At 40.5% G+C, this 17,146-nt stretch overlaps 1 protein-coding gene and 1 long non-coding RNA gene across 2 annotated transcripts in view; one reads left to right on the forward strand and one right to left on the reverse strand.

Moving 5' to 3' along the window:
• The window catches only part of lrig3 (leucine-rich repeats and immunoglobulin-like domains 3), a 67,514-nt gene extending 63,115 nt beyond the window's left edge, over positions 1-4,399 (reverse strand). The window contains exon 1 of the mRNA XM_073058724.1: positions 3,963-4,399. Coding sequence (XP_072914825.1) covers positions 3,963-4,162 — 200 coding nt within the window. The 5' untranslated portion in view covers positions 4,163-4,399. The remainder of the gene's footprint in view (positions 1-3,962) is intronic.
• Positions 4,400-5,343: 944 nt separating this feature from the next.
• On the forward strand, positions 5,344-12,548 carry LOC140734570 (uncharacterized). Its single transcript, XR_012100562.1, has 2 exons — positions 5,344-6,037; positions 9,763-12,548. It is a non-coding gene; the product is annotated as an uncharacterized lncRNA (long non-coding RNA).
• Positions 12,549-17,146: the final 4,598 nt, after the last annotated feature.

Here is a 17,146-nt window from a genome sequence, read left to right on the forward strand (position 1 = left end):
CCAAGCGCTGAAGTATTTAAAGCAATTATGATTGACCACAGCTTCAAAGAACAAATAAACAAGTTGCACAGTAATCCACCGACAGCAAAGAGTGAATTCAATTCACAAATAATTACTCAAATGCCAAGCAAGTTTTAGTCCCAAAATAACTAAGGCAAACTGCATTTTTGGCTCAAATTTAATTTATCTCTACTTCAGCTAATATTTTTGTTCTTTAATTCCACCACTAGCTCCTCATTAATCCTGAAGGTTCTACAGCTGCCAGCAACTATCTGATACCAATAAACAAGACTAAATAATAGGTTTCTGTAAGTAGTTTAACAACCCATTCCCACAAAGAGATCCTGCCCTCCACAATTTATTTTTTTTTTATAAAAGAGTTGATAATACCAATGAGGAAACAGAATACTTGTGCCTCTTCCTTAAAGTAGACTGAGGTAATTGTGGACCAACTGTTGATATCAACTTGCCAAATGACTTGGACCTTCTCGAATGTGCAACAGTTCAAGCAAAACCAGCAGCATGCACTATACCCTCCCGCTGCAGCCCAAAAACAGAAACCAGAGTCAGTCTGGCAATACCCGACAGGAAATTAAACTACAATTACTGCTTTATTGATTGTAGTGCAAGTATAGGCTTAAATTGAACCAGAATGACATAAATGCGCAACAAAAGTAACACCAAAGGAAGTTAACATGCTTTCCTACACAAACACAGAAAACCTCTATTTTTAAATCTTTGATAAATATGTTGTATTTTCCCTCACTTGTCAACAATCTACTCTGTCTACCTCTCACTGAAAATGGCCTGGAATTACTCAGCCACTTCTTTCCCTTGCACATTGCTCAGTATCTATTAAATTGCTATGTAACGACCTGTTAAAAAAATCACTGCCACTAAAATACAGACATTCAGAGTTTGAGAGCTACGAAGAACATTCAAACTTTCCCATTCTAGTTATATAGTACTTTTTTTTAAAACACATTAATCATAAAGAGGAGGAATAGTAGCAGTTTCAAACATTCCACTTAAAGCTTTGCAACTTTTTTTCCTGTCTTGACATGTAACCTTAAAATGCTTCCATTTCTGACCATGTATTTGTCATCTGCTGACTCTAATGCAAATTGTGTCACTACTGAACCACCTTTGCAAACAACCTCTATGAAATGCAAACTGGCATGTTAAAACAATATTCTATCCATAGATGCAAACATTAAACTTGGAACAAAATGCTACCAAAATATCTGAATTTAAAAGCAGTTTCCAATATATCTGAAATTAAATTTATTTTAGCCAATTGTGGTAGCAATCAAACTGTGCCTTTGTAGTGAGTACCTTAAATTCCAATACCATGAAGTGTTCTACAATGAGTGAACCTTGTAAATCAGAAACTATAATAGTAATAAAATTTTAAAACATCTAGAAAGCACAAGGTTGGTATTGTAGTTGGCTCAAATAGACACAAGTAGGGCAGGGGGAGGTATTAAGAGTGAAATTGGCTCCCAATGTTCTTGCAAGCAAATAAAAACAGAGATGCAATTAAAATTCTCTATGAAGCATAACAAAGCAAGCAGCAGACACCAGCATTGCTAACCCACTAGTAATAATTCTAAGCAATGTGAACAGATTCAACAAAAGTCATGATATTAAGTCAAAGATTATGAATTGCTAGAACCAAAACAGGAAATAGATGCAAGGCTTTGTGAAACTTAGTACACAGATAACACTGGGATGCATTATGAATGCCATGGCTGATTAATGCACGGTCAATAATAAAGAATGGATGACTGGCAAAGTCTTTAGTACCAAGATGCATGTTCAGACTAAACTGAAAAGAAAAAAAGTAGCCTAGGATAGTTCAAAAATAGATTTATAAATTTACAAGACAACCTGATGTCACTCTGGAAATAATGATCAATAAAGGAATTATTTTGAATAGGTGTTTCAATCTGTGCATACAACTTGTGAGTGGCAGAAAATTGAAGGCTGACAAACTAACAGTTTAGGTGCTTTTAAGAGTGATTTTCTAAAAGCTATTTAACTTGACTAGGTAGGACCTTGCCAAGTGCAAGTTGGCTGGTGTGCTTCTCTATAAAAATACAGTGACCATAATTAAAAATTAAGTGGCTATGAGATACATTGGGATGTCCCAAGCACTAAATGCAGTACTTTGTTTAGTTGTTAATGCAAAAGGGATTAAAACTTCTACCTTCTATTCTAGAATCACATCAAATAATGGATGATTTGGAACTGCTGACTAAAATGACCAAAATTTTGCTGGATGACTTTACAACTAGTGTTAATTACACCTGGACAATGTGTGGTTTATATGGAACTGTTCCCCAATGCCAAAGCAACACACTGTTTTCCTCAGGGACTTTAGGTTGTAACAGTGAGGCATTTATAAATGTAACAAGAAGAAGGTTTGGTGTAAACAGAAAAGACACTGAGTGTTTTCTTTTAAGCAATTGGCAAATTCTCCAAAGGGTGATCACAGTTATGTGCCCCAAATGGGCTACTAGAAGTTGTTTATACAACTGGAACCTATCCACAGCCGCTCTTCTCTGAGAGGCTTCTCTATTAATAAGAACATATGGAGGCAAATCAAATAGAGACAGCAAAAAAAATCAAATATTGAAAGTTGTATTGACTTTGCATTAATATATTGTGCAAAAAATTTATACCATTTCAAACATTTACTGATTTTACTGACATTATGAAAATGGAATCCCAACCAAAATCTTCCGTCCATTTTACCTCAATAAATGTTGAAAAATCTATTTCATACTTGGAACATGTGAATATTTTAAAGCAAGTTATTAAAAAAGTTTTGTTCATTTGAAAGGGGAAATTACTTTTGATAGTTTAGTAAGATACCTCATTTAAATTAACTCAATATTTCATTTTTGCTATAATTGTAGAGAAATAATACAGAATAAAATCTCTTTCTAAAGTTAATATACTAAAACTTAATACAAAGCAACTTAAAGATGACTTTTTTAATTAACTAAAAATCTTTCTACAAACATTAAAATGTACACAATTCGCTTATATCTAACTCTTGTAAGGCATAGAGTTTGTTAGTAGAGAAAAGTTTCAAAGTCCATTAAAGAGCTATTCATCTTTCGTGAGCAGGGCAGCATTACTGCCAGATGAGCTAATTTGAAGGGAATTAGCCACAACTAATTGCAAGTCTTCCTGCTTTGTTCAACAGTTGGAGCCTTCTTTGCACATAGCCAATTGACGAAGAGCTGCCACAACAGTACCAATCGCTAGACTGATGGCACTATTATTACGAGTCATTCCTTAATTTCTTAGTTTGAATATCTCCTTACTACACCGACTTCCGACGGCGCTTTGCCCTTTGAGACAGGTGATATACGTACTCTGAAAATATATTCACTTTGAACTTAGACTATTTCAACCAATAGGCCACAAAACAACATAGTAAATTATTCCACAGCAGGAATCATTGCGTTTCTATTTCATTCTTTGTTTCCATCGGCACAACTAAATGAACTGAATTAAATGTAATAAAAAGTTTAAATCACGAAAAATTAAAATCAAATCTAATAAAAGCATAGTTTAATAGATATCATCCAGAATATAAACAGTAAACCACAGAAAATCTGAAAAGTGTCCCAGCTACAATCTATGTGCTTTACTCGTATCAACTATCTTAACTTGACGTCCATCAGAAAATACAGATGGAAATCCAAAAGCGGAATCGCGCACCCAAGACACCACACATCAACTCCATCCCAAATTCTTGCCGATTTGAAAAGTTAATGTACGGTGCAAATGCGCAACTCCGAGGGAAACAGGGGAAGGTCTACCTTCGTGGTCAAGTTTCCAAACTTTCACAAATGCAACAAGTACGGCTCGCTAGAACACGGATGCGCGCATTTCCCCCTCAATGCAAGACTCGAGTCCGTGTGGGGACAGGGATTCGGGATACTCACAGTCGGACGGTGCGGCCGGGCAGTGCCTCGGGCACCCGGTTGAGCTTGTGGCGGCTGCAGGCGAGCAGCTCACCTAGGCACGAGCAGCGGGGCGGGCAGGCGCGAGGCGACTCCAAGGCAACCGCCGCCGGGATGGGCGCGCACAGCAGCGCTAGCGCCCCGCCGAGCAGCAGCAGCAGCAGCGCCCGGCCCCGAGACATCCTTCGCTCCCTTTATTACTTTGCTCCCCCCAAGACTCCTCGCCTAAAACTCCGTATTCTCCTCAACGCTGCCAAACACTTCGCTCCTTTTCGGGAAGAAACGACGATCAGTGAAGCCGTGGGAAAAGTTGCTGGAGATAAACTCTAGATAAATCCCAGCCCTCTATCGATCTTAGCGCAGGTACAAACACCACCATGTATGCCTGCAGTGAGAACAGCCCTGTACTCGGCTCCGGGTCCAGGTCCTCCCACCACAGCGTTCGCAGCCCCACTCCCTCATTGGCTCCTATTCTTCACTACGTCATCAAAGAGCCGTGTCCCGCCTAGTGGATTCTGGTATTTGCAGTTTACCTCACTGAAGAACTTTCCCGTGTTTTCATAGAACAGTGTAAACTGATGAGACTACAGTCCCCAGCATGCTGCGCGCTCGAGTCCGTTTTGCAAAAGGTTAGTGTTATGACGGGTGCAATCAAGTTGAATATATATTTTGTGGTTGCCTCACCCCTAATATTGGTCAATTGTAGTTGTCCTGCAATGTATTCATTACAATGCAATGCCGCTCATTTTACTGGAACTTTGCATCGTTATTTGCATTTTGCACATTTGTTAGCTCTGGATTGTTATGATATCCCTTCCTTTGATGCTGAAATACTACAGCTAGTTGTGAAACTGTTACCCATTAAGAGTTAGCACCTTCAGGAGGAGCAGAAGGAAATTAGAAATTAAAAATCAATCCACACAGATTATTCATGTTTGTGAGAACAATTTACACCTCCTCGCCACAGTCGCGAGAAATAAAGCAAACAACGTGCATTTGTTTTCTTATACAAAAACACAAATATGTGTTTATTTCTCACAGCCATCATGTTTTATTGAGAAGCTTCTGTTTCTTGATTCGCATTTCATACCTACTTCCAATGCGGTTTTGTGGATTTGCGTTGTGTTATGCTCACAAAACAATTCGTGTACGAATAATTAATAAGATTTTATTGCTACAGTACAAATATACTGTACTACTAAGCAGCTGGAGACAGATTCCTTAGACACTAAGTTTCTAATTGTTTTGATTTTTAATCCCTGCCTCCCGCCTCCTACAGTGGGTAATAGAAATAAATCGTTAACAAAATATCCAGCTGGGTTCATGGTCTGCTGAGTTTCCACAGCGAGGTTCCACATTTAACGTTGGAACGCCTGGGCTGTGAGGCCTCCGTTGGTCGAGGTCGACACGGATATTGTGCCCTAACAGTCGGCATGATACGCACACTAGGGCAGTGTGATATGGCGAGCAAGCTGTTACCCATGTAGCAGCCTCCTGCACTCCGTGCAGCGGATGAATCCAAAGGATCGGCAGAGTCCGATACAGTTTAGAACTGCCTTGGGGACTCCAGCTCCGGATTTTCCCCCCAGGGTTTACTCTCGAAGCCTTAGCCGTGAGGCAGCAGAGGTTTGAGGTCAGAGCTTTCTTCTCCTAGGTGGGCACCACAGCTGACAAGCCCCATCTGCCCGAAAACTCCTGGGCTGAACTGATGAAAATTGTCCCCTTCCTGCGTGACTTCCCTGCTGGGAAGCGATAATAACAATTGAAGATGGGATCACACTGCCTTGTTTCAATCCACACAGGACCCGCCAACTCCTACGTGCTTCCTCCGGACTCTCCGTGAACCACCACGTACCAGTTTGCAAATAGTTTGTGTTACGGAAGGGTACAACAGGGTTTGAATATACATACTGCCCGAGACGTGGGGAAAGTCAAGATTATATATAGTTCCGAATTCAAATCTGGCGTCCTCTATAAGCAAGTTAGTACGTTCCTTCGCTAACGTGCACGGGTTTCCTCCGGGTCTTTGGTGTCCTCCCACAGTCCAAAGACGCAAGGTTAGTAGGTTAATCGGTCATTGTAAATTGTTCTGTGATTAGGCAATGGCTGGGTTGGAGAGGAGTGTGGCTCGGGGGCGGGAGGGCCTATTCCACGCTGTACCAATAAATAAATATTGTTTCTCTTTTTAGGAGTTGCAGGTATCTTGCCCCCAAACCAATAGTGATATCAGTTTGGTGTGCACAGATTTTGTTATAACTGGAGCTGGAGGGATTTTATGGGCCTGTGGTGAAGTGATTCTCCCATTGCTCTCACTTTACCTCCATGTGCCTTCAGCAAAGGGTCAGGTTCCCATTGCCTTCTCAAATAGTCTTCTCCATTTTGCTGCTGTTGTCCTTCCATGAAGTGGCATAGGCTAGAATATAAGAAACAGATGGAGAGGTGGACCAATCTGTGTCTCTCTTCATCGTTTTACAGGATCAGGGCTGGTCTTCTACTGGGAGTATTTGCAGTCCAATGTCAAAGGAAATTTCCTATTAAGTATGTAGGTGTTACATATACTGCCTTGAGATTCATTCTCTTGTAGGGCTTCACAGTAGAACAAAAATACAATAGAATCATTGAACAATTACACACAACAGTGACAAACAACCAATGTGCAAAATAAGACAAACTACAAATACTGAAAAATAAGTAAACAAATAATGCTGAGACCATAAGTTGTAGAGTCATTGAAAATGAATCTGTAGGTATGGAATCAGTTCAGAGTTGAGGTGAGTGAAGTTATCCACACTGGTTCAGGAGCCTGATGACTAGAGGTAATAACCATTCCTGAGCCTAAAGGTGTGAGTCCGGAGGCCCTGTACCTCCTACCTGATGGCACCAGAGAGAAGAGAGCAGGACCTGCATGGTGGGGGTCGTGGATGCTGCTTTCTTGTGGCAGTGCTCCTTGTAGATGTGCTCGGTGGGGAGGGCTTTGCCTGTGGTGGGCCACTTTCTGTATTGGTGTTTCCATACAAAGCCACGATGCAACCAGTCAGGATACTCTCTACTGTGCATCTGTCGAGGTTTCTCAAAGAATGCCGAGTCTGCCCTGCAATAGAGTCACAGTGAAGTACAGCACAAAGACAGGCCATTTGGCCCATCTAGTCCATGCCGAACCATTTAAACTGCCTACTCCCATCAAGCTGCACTGGGACCACAGCCTTCCATACCTCTCCCATCCATGTACCTATCCAAACTTCTCTTAAACGTTGAAATCGAGCTTGCATGGACCACTTGTTCTGGCAGCTCATTTCACACTCTCACGACCCTCTGATTGAAGAAGTTTCCCCTCATGTTCCCTTTAAACCTTTCACCTTTCACCCCTAACCCATGACCTCCAGCTGTAGTTCCACCCAACCTCAGTGGAAAAACCTTGCTTATGTTAACTCTATCTATACCACTCATAATTTTGTATATCTCTATCAAATCTCCTCTCAGTCCTCTATAAGGAACATAGTCCAAACCTATTTAATCTTTCCTTATAACTCCAGTCGACCAGACCCAGCACATCCTTGTTAATTTTCTCTGTATCTTTCAATGTTACTTACATCTTTCCTGTAGGTCGGTAACCAAAACTACACACAATACTCCAAATTAGGCTTGACCAATGTCTTATACAAGTTCAATATCTCCTGTCCTCAACACTTTGATTTATGAAAGCCAACGTGCCATAAGCTTTCTCTAAGACCCTATCTACCCGAGCTGCCACTTTCAATGAATTCCGGACCTGGATCCCCAGATCCGTTTGTTCTACCACACACCTCAGTGCCATATCGTTCAGTGTGTAAGACCTGCCCTGGTTGGTCCTACTGAAATGTAAAACCTTCTATTTGTCTGCATTAAATTCCATTACCATTTTTCAGCCCATTTTTCCAGCAGAGCCAGTTGAGCCTTGCTCACTGTTCACTATCTTGGTGTCATTCACAGATTTGCTGATCCAGTTAACCAGATCATTGATATAGATGCTATAGTTGTACCATGAAGAGCATTCTGACAGGCTGCATTAATCTCTGGTATGGAAAGGCTACGGCACTGGACCGAAGGAAGCTGCAGAAGGTTGAAAATCTAGTCAGCTCCATCTTGGGTACTAGCCTACAAAGTACCCAGGACATCTTCAGGGACTGGTGTCTCAGAAAGGCAGCGTCCATTATTAAGGACCTCCAGCATCCAGGGCATTCCCTTTTCTCACTGTTACCATCAGGTAGGAGGTACAGAAGCTTGAAGGCACACACTCAGTGATTCAGGAACAGCTTCTTCCCTTTTGTCATCCAATTCCTAAATGAACATTGAAGCTTTGGACACTACCTCACTATTTTTTAATATTCAGTATTTCTGTTTTTGCACATTTTTATATCTATTCAATATATGTAATTGATTTACTTGTTTAATTAATATTATGTTTTATTTATTAGTTTTTTCACTGCTAGGTTATGTATTGCATTGAACTGCTGCTGCTAAGTTAACAAATTTCATGTCCCATGCTGGTGATAATAAACCTGATTTTGATTCTGAAAGAACAAAGGACCCAGCATCAATCCCTGCAGCACACCACTAGTCTCAGGACACCAGTCAGAGAGGCAACAATCTACTACCACTCTCTGGCTTCTCCCTCAAAGCCAATGTCTAATCCAATTTGCTACCTCATCTTGAATAATGAGTGACTGAACCTTCTTGACCAACCTCCCATGCGGGACTTTGTCAAATGTCCATGTAGACAACATCCACTGCCCTGTCTTCATTTTCCTGATAATTCTTGAAAAAATCTGTAAAATTGGTTACATATGATCTACCATGCACTAAGCCATGCTGACTATCCTTAATCAGTCCATGGCTATCCAAATACTTATATAACTGGTCTCTTAGAATACCTTACAATTACTTTCCCACAAATTATATCAGACTCACCAGCCTATAATTTCTTGGTTTCTGTTTAGATCCTTTCTTAAACATCCTCCAATCCTGTGATACCTCTCCTGTCACTAAGGATGATTTAAATATCCCTCCAGCAATTTCTGCATTTGCCTCCCATGGGGTCCAAGGGAACACCATGTCAGGCCCTGGGGATTTATCCACCAAGGTTTGGCTCAGGATAGCAAAACCTCCTCCTCTGTAATGTGTACAGGGTCCATGAAGATGCCAATTTGTCTCACTTCTACAGACTCTGTATCTACCTCCTGAGTAAATACAGATGCAAAGAATGCATTTAAGATCTCCCCCACATGTTGTTTTGGCACCACATGTGGATTACAATTCCGTTCTTCCAGAGGACCAATTTTGTCCCTCGCAATCCTTTTGCTCTTAACATATCTGTAGAAACCTTTAAGTCCCAGAGAAACTCTACCTCTCTGGAGAGAGGTGATGTGAGAGCATTGAATGTAGAACACCACAGCGCAGTACAGAGTAACACACACACAATAAAATAAGAATTCAGCAGGTTAGGCAGCATCTATGGAGAGGAATAATGAGTCGACGTTTCATGCAGGGACTCTTCATCAGCACCGATAGGCCCAGCAATCTCTGTGTAAAAACTTACCTCTGACATTCTCTAATGTATCTGCCTCTACAACCACTCCTGACAGGGCATTCCACACACCCCCCACTGAATGGCCTAATTCTGCTCCAGTGTCTTGTGAACTTATGATCTATTGAAATATGGCTTTCATATTTTAAAATGATATGCTTGCTTAAGACACCATGGGGAGAAGGTTTACTAACAATGTTCCCTCTCATATTTTTACAGATGCAAGGACCAACTATTGCTCTGAACAGTAAATTTTCTTGCGGCCTGGAAACTGTGTGGGACCTTCTATTAATGTTATATAAAGAAAATACCAGCTGCACAGTGCAGGAGCATTTCCGATACTGGGCAGCCACACACCTGAGTAGCTCAGAGCTCAGTGTTCATTCATTTGATTTCATGGAGAAGAAGTTGTGCTTATTGAGAATATACATTGATGAAAGAGATGATTGGTAGGATTGACATATTGAGAACTTGGTGACATTGTTTCAGAATAAGTCATTGTCCATTTCAGATAGAGACGAGGAGGGGTTTGAGAATCTTTGAAATTCGCTATCCTGGAGGTGGAGTAATTGACTATATTCAAGGCGAAGCTGACAGCCATTGAAAGTATAAGGAAGTTGAGGTATATGAGGAGGATTGAAAATGACGTCGGCCAAAGATTGATCAGCCATGATCTTACTAGTGGGCAGAGCAAACATAAGAGCGCAAAAAAACTCTCTTTTCTCCTGTGTCTTATGTTTCAGAGGTCACAGATTCAAATAGTTGGCAGAACCAGAAGGGTTTAATCATATATATTGATATACCATTTAATCATATATATCTGGTAGCTGGATTTTAGCAGAGGAACGCAACACCATGTATTGACCTAAGCATTCCCTCACCAAAATGCCAGTTTATACAGTGCCAGATGACAAAACTTTTCCTGTGTGAAGTTCTGGACGAAGATCCTCCGTCAGGATAAATTGAGTGACACCTTTTTGTGATTTACACAAACAACAGAGATACAAACGCTTACATATAGAGTTGGAATCAAGCTCTGGCTTGTTTAAACTGGCCACAGAAACTAACCTTCTTTTACAGTGCCATTGGTGTAGAAACACTACCATTTATATTGGGAACCAGTTTCTTCCACAGCTGGATAAACTCAAAAGCATTAATCTACATTGGAGAAGAACTGCATGGACTAGAAATGGCCAAAGGCCAAAAAACAAATAATTACACCGGCCAGAATTAGATTACAAAATATTAAAACTTCCAAGTTTCATTCCATTATCATTTCAGGGCTGAATATTCAGTGTCCTGTCAGCACTATCTCGGCACTTTTGCTTAGTTCAAGTTACACTCCAGAGGCTTAAAATTCAGTCTAGTTGAATACTTCCCTGCAGCACTGTGCAAATGCTATACTGTAGAGTTGCCCATTTTAGGTGAATTGTTATCGTGAGTACTTATTGGCCTTTTTAAGGTGACACAATAATGTGAAGTACTGGAGATTTGCCCACTCTCACTAGTCTGCCAAACATTATTTGTCACCACTGCCCAAAAATAAATGATCTGGACTATGATCTCTGCTGTCTGTAGGACCTTGCCAAATGTAAATTACAATAGAACACAATTACTGTTAAATTATAATAGATTTCAAAAATACTTAATAGGTCATTAAGTACTTTTGGTGTCCCAGATATTTGCTTGCTTTTCTACATCTGCAGGGTTCACAACGTGGCACACACAACCAGCCTTGGTGAACACTACTTGCTCATACCTGAACCAGCAATTTCTTTTTTGAAGCTCTCTTTTGCACTGTACTCCACTATGCAACCCCACTAAAAATAACAGGTTCCTCCTGCAGAATCAGTTTGACAACCATACTCCCTGACTCACTGGCTAAGCATGACATTTACAAGCATCCAAAAACATTTTAAAACTGATTGAACCGATTATACTATGCACTCGGTGTATTGTACAGTTACCTTCTGTACCTAATAAGGTGGCTACCAAGTGTATGTGGTTTTCTGCTGCTTAGCCCATCCATTTTAAGGTCTGACGCATGTTTAGAGATGCTCTTCTGCACACCACTTGTGCAACTGGTGGTTATTCGAGTTACTATTATCTTCCGGTCAGCTAGAACAGTCTGGCCATTCTGTTCTGTTCTGACCTCCCTCATTAACAATGTGTATTTGCCTATGGAAATACCACACACTGGATTTATGTTTGGGTTTTTTTTTTGCACCTTTTTCTATAAAGTCTAGAGACTTCTGTGTGTGAAAATACCCTACAAATGCAATGTTTCTTCAACAAAACTTCTCAAATTTACAACTGACTCATGTCTGGTGCATGGGAAAGCCACCACATAAATTCCCCTACAACTCACAGACCCATCTTGATTTTGAAGTGTATTGCCAGCCCTACATGATCAAATCTGAAAAGTTCTATTATAACTAAAGGAGTTAAAGGCTCGGGAAAGAAAGTTGTCTTGATTAGTAATGATGTGAAAAAGTGGAGCAGGCTCTAAGAGTCACAATGCTTATTCCAATTTACCTTATTTTCTTATTTCATTTGTCATTTAAAAAAATAGGTCTTACGCAATTATTTTCTACAACAGAAAAAACCCCTTCCACCACAAGTATTGTATATTTGTAAATTCTGATGCTTAAAATATTGATTGATTCATTTTCAGATACTGACTGATTTGTAATGCAAGTCCTGCATTTTACATTGTTAATTATTTTTTTACATTAGTCTGGACATCACAATCACAATTTGTTACCACCAAAAGCTTTTGTCAACTTTAGACTTTTCTTTGCAGTGGATATTTTAGGATTGAGATGTTGCATACAGTATCTCAAACACAAAATATTGCACAAAATTTATTGAAATCTCTCATTCCATGATTGATTTCCCATACTATTCTTCCCAATGAGTGATGTAAATGACACATTTTAACAGTAACGATGTACTTATGTTTCAACACACATAATGATAAATAAACTTCAATCTTGAATTCAGAATTATAGGTTGTGTTCTGCAAGTTGATACTGATGCTGTAGTTCGAAATCTTCCACTGTGATCAAGTTCAGTTTGTGAAAGTGCATTTTAGATTCTGCATAAAGTGCCCCTCACTGATGCTGGAAAGATAGTGAAGTTTTACTCCCGCTCTAACATCTTTAAAATATTTAAGGCCAACAGACAAGGAATTTGAAATTCAAAGAGTTTTATAATAAATTTCAATGTGTTGGTGGGAACAGGAAGTTTCTGGGACTGAGGGACTTATAAAAATGTCAATTCAGTCAGTGCAGCTGTTGGTGTCAATTGCCTATGGAAATGTGGAAAATATTTTCCATGGTTATTGCCTACACCTGTGGTATGAAAACCACTGTACAATTTAGTAGTTTTGCCTCCCAAGAACAATGCAATGGAAACTATGAAGTCAAAGAAAAATTCAAGTGCTTGAAATAAATTTCATTAAAAACAACAATTTTAGGACAGCCCCAAGTGCTTGACAACTTTATCCAAAGGTAACTGAAACATCCTGGCATTTAAGTCATTGCATTTAAAATTATCACAGCCAGGATGGATGAAGGGGTATTATATTTAGCCTCTGGGGTTCAGGAATAAAAAGGCAGAATAAGTTTGATAAAGCGTCTTGGCCTGAAATGTCAACTGTTTATTCATTTCCATAGATGCTGCCTGACCTTCTGAGTTCCTCCAGCATTTTTTGTGCTTTGCTTTCGATTTCCAACATCTGTAGGATCTTTTTGTTTTAGTGTAAGTTTCTACTCACAATCACAATCCAGTGCCCACTAGAAATGCAGATAGATGGACTTGAATCAGACTGAAATTCCCAGTGATGGTGGCCGACAAAGGAAAAGTCCTGTCATTGCCCAAAGCCGGTTGCGAACAAAGAACTCAGCAACATCCACATAATCATACCACGTCAAGGAGTCAGTGGCTTCTGGTAAAAGGGACAAAATTAGAAAACTAGAAAAACGTTAAGGAAGATGATACTAAGGTAGGAGGTGTTGTGGATAATGAGGTGGGTTTTCAAAGCTTGCAGGGAGATTTATGCCAGTTAGAAGAATGGGCTGAACGTTGGCAGATGGAGTTTAATGCTGAGAAGTGTGAGGTTCTACATTTTGGCAGGAATAATCCAAATAGAGCATACAGGGTAAATGGTAGGGCATTGAGGAATGCAGTGGAACAGAGAGATCTAGGAATAACAGTGCATAGTTCCCTGAAGGTGGAGTCTCATGTAGGTAGGGTGGTGAAGAAGGCTTTTGGAACGCTGGCCTTTATAAATCAGAGCATTGAGTACAGAAGTTGGGATGTAATGTTAAAATTGTACAAGGCATTGGTGAGGCCAAATTTGGAATAGTATGTACAGTTCTGGTCACCAAATTATAGGAAAGATATCAATAAATTAGAGAGAGTGCAGAGACGATTTACTAGGATGTTACCTGGGTTTCAGCACTTAAGTTACAGAGAAAGGTTGAACAAGTTAGGTCTCTATTCATTGGAGCGTAGAAGGTTGAGGGGGGATTTGATCGAGGTATTTAAAATTTTGAGAGGGATAGATAGAGTTGACGTGAATAGACTGTTTCCATTAAGAGTAGGGGAGATTCAAACGAGAGGACATGATTTGAGAGTTAGGGGACAAAAGTTTAAGGGAATCACGAGGGGGTATTTCTTTACTCAGAGAGTGATAGCTGTGTGGAATGAGCTTCCTGTAGAAGTAGTAGAGGCCAGTTCAGTTGTGTCATTTAAGGTAAAATTGGATAGGTATATCGATAGGAAAGGAGTGGAGGGTTATGGGCTGAGTGCGGGTAGGTGGGACTAGGTGAGATTAAGAGTTCGGCACGGACTAGGAGGGCCGAGATGGCCTGTTTCCATGCTGTGATTGTTATATGATATATACCGTATATATTCAAAGATAAGTTTAATAGAGGCTTAGTGCAACTTCGAGCATGGCAACGACAATACATATGCACACTGATTGCTGTTTGATCACTGCTGGTGTGCTGCCTCAATATATCACTGACTGTAGCAACTACCCAATCCAAAAGGGAACAATATTCTGAATGGTTATGGCTTGCTCCAGTTAAAACTAGACTGGACTTGATCATGTGCCTTCCCTTTATGGCTGGAGTCATTACTGGCAGTTCAGGAAGTGCCACTGACCTGGGAAATACTGAACAGAGAGTTAGAGCCTGGTTTAATTTTTTTTAAGTTAGAGATACACCACAGTAACAGGCCCTTCTAGCTCAATGAATCCATGCAGCCCAGTTGCACCCATGAGACCAATTAACCTACCAACCCATATGGCTTTGGAATGGAGCCTTGGTTTTCACACAAGTTGCTGTCATGGATGAGCATTAATCACACTGAAAGCCGATTGGAAAGCCAATATTCATTATCAAGGATTTAGGTCCTTAGTTGGCACAAGCCTCCATAGAGTTAGTACACTTCTTTCAGGGTGAAAGTGATGGCCAATTACAGACTGCCAATTCTAATCTGATGGTCGATGTTAGGGCTTTCTTTTAGTATGTTCGGAGCACACTTAATTGAGTGCAATAGCAGATATTCAGACTGCAGTCCCACACGAGCCAGTTTGCCAACACACAAACTCCAACTCATTATTGTGCAATGGGCCTTGGGGAATATCAGCAGTGTTCAATCATTTGGGCCCCAATATTGCTGCAGATTGCAAGTGCGTTTCCTGGGGGATTGGTAGAACATTCTAGCAGGAACTCGCCGTTTATCTAAGGATAGCCCTTTTATCCATGTTATTCTGTCTATTTCCTAATTATTACCTGTCAGCTAACCAGTTTGGATTGCAGGTACCATGATGAAATGTCACTAATGTTAGAGCTGTTTGTAGTTATCTTTAAGGGTTTTGAAGTCTCATTCACTGAAAGTTAACAGGTCTTCAGCAGTACCCTGCAACAAATGGGACAGTAGTGTGTTTGAAATAATTGTCTTCCATGTGCCATTGTCTGTCCAAGTACCAATGGAGCACATAAAAATATTTATAGAGTAAATGGATTCACTACCTGGATAATTTACAGCCTATGGATGCTCAATAGTTGGACATTCAGGGAGTGCTAACTCTTTCATTTCTTGTATAATAGAATTGATATGCAGACCCACAAAATAAGGTCATCAGTGTTTGTATTTTTGAACAAACAAGCTGGATGAACTCAGCAGATCGGGCAGCATCCGTTGAAATGAGCAGTCAATGTTTTGGGCCAAGACCCTTCGTCAGTACCTGCTGAGTTCATCCAGCTTGTTTGTACATGTTGATTTGACCACAGTATCTGCAGTGTACTTCGTGTTTTGTATTTTTGAAGAGGTTTGTAATTGTAAATCACATTTTGTCTTTCCTCTTCCTCTCCCTTTCTCACTGCCTCTCTCTCCCTCCCTTCTGCCCTCTCCCTACCTTTCTCCCTCTCTCCCCACCTCACCCCCTCCTTCCTCCTCCCCCTCCCCTACTCCCTCTCCCCATCCTCCTCAATCTCTCTCTCTCATCTCCCTGAGTGGCCTCCCTCTGTCCTATCCCACTCCCCTGGTGTCTGTGAGAATGAAATGCAGTTATTTCTATTTAAATGGAGAACCGTATTCTTACTCAGCCAAGTAACAGCTGAAGCAGATGTCACTATGAATGCCCGTATGGAACCAAAGACATCCCGATGTTGCCCTTCACAGATTACATTTAGAATTGCTTCCTGCTTATCTTTGTTGTTTCTCTCCCCACTCCTCTTCCTGCTCCCAGTGGCTTGCCTTACTCTGCTTGCTCACTGCATATTCTTCCAAAAACCACTTTCTCATGTTGAGCAGTGTTTTCAAAAGCCTTGGTCAGAGAACGTCACCTCACCTGTCACAATCATCCCTGCAAAAAAGGTGCCAAAGATCCATGAATCATCGTGACAGTCTAAAGGAATTAATCAACAACTAACACATTTAGTAGATGATCCCGTTAAACACTGCTGACGGGGTTCTCTTCTTACTGCTGAATGCATGCTTGCCGACATCATGTTCGACAAGATCTCAGATGGAGGACTGAACGCAATAATGAGAATCTGGTTTAATATCACCGGCATATGTCATAAAATTTGTTGTCTTTGCGGCAGCGGTACAATGCAATACATAATAATAAAAACTGTAAATTACAGTAAGGAGTTCTGTTACGGTGAATAGCTAAGCGAGTAAAAGATGACCTGATTTCCAAAAGGCATAAAGTTAAAGATGACACAATTCTTTAATATTTTAAGCAACATTACTTTTTTATTTCCATCTTTTACAGTTTGAAAATAACAAAAAAGGAAGAGGGCCCGAAGCAAAAGTTTGGGCAACCTGCATGGTCAGTACTTAGTAACATCCCCTTTGGCAAGTATCACAGCTTGTAAACTCTCTCTGTAGCCTGCTAAGAGTCTTTCAATTCTTGTTTGGGGGATTTTCACCCATTCTTCCTGGCAAAAGGCTTCTAGTTCTGTGAGATTCTTGAGCTATCTTGCATGCACTGCTCTTCTGAGGTCTATCCACAGATTTTCGATGATGTTTAGGTTGAGGGACTGTGAGGGCCATGGCAAAACCTTCAGCTTGTGCCTCTTGA

The sequence above is a fragment of the Hemitrygon akajei genome, chromosome 10, assembly GCF_048418815.1.
Source record: "Hemitrygon akajei chromosome 10, sHemAka1.3, whole genome shotgun sequence".
NCBI classification, from domain to species: Eukaryota; Metazoa; Chordata; class Chondrichthyes; order Myliobatiformes; family Dasyatidae; genus Hemitrygon; species Hemitrygon akajei.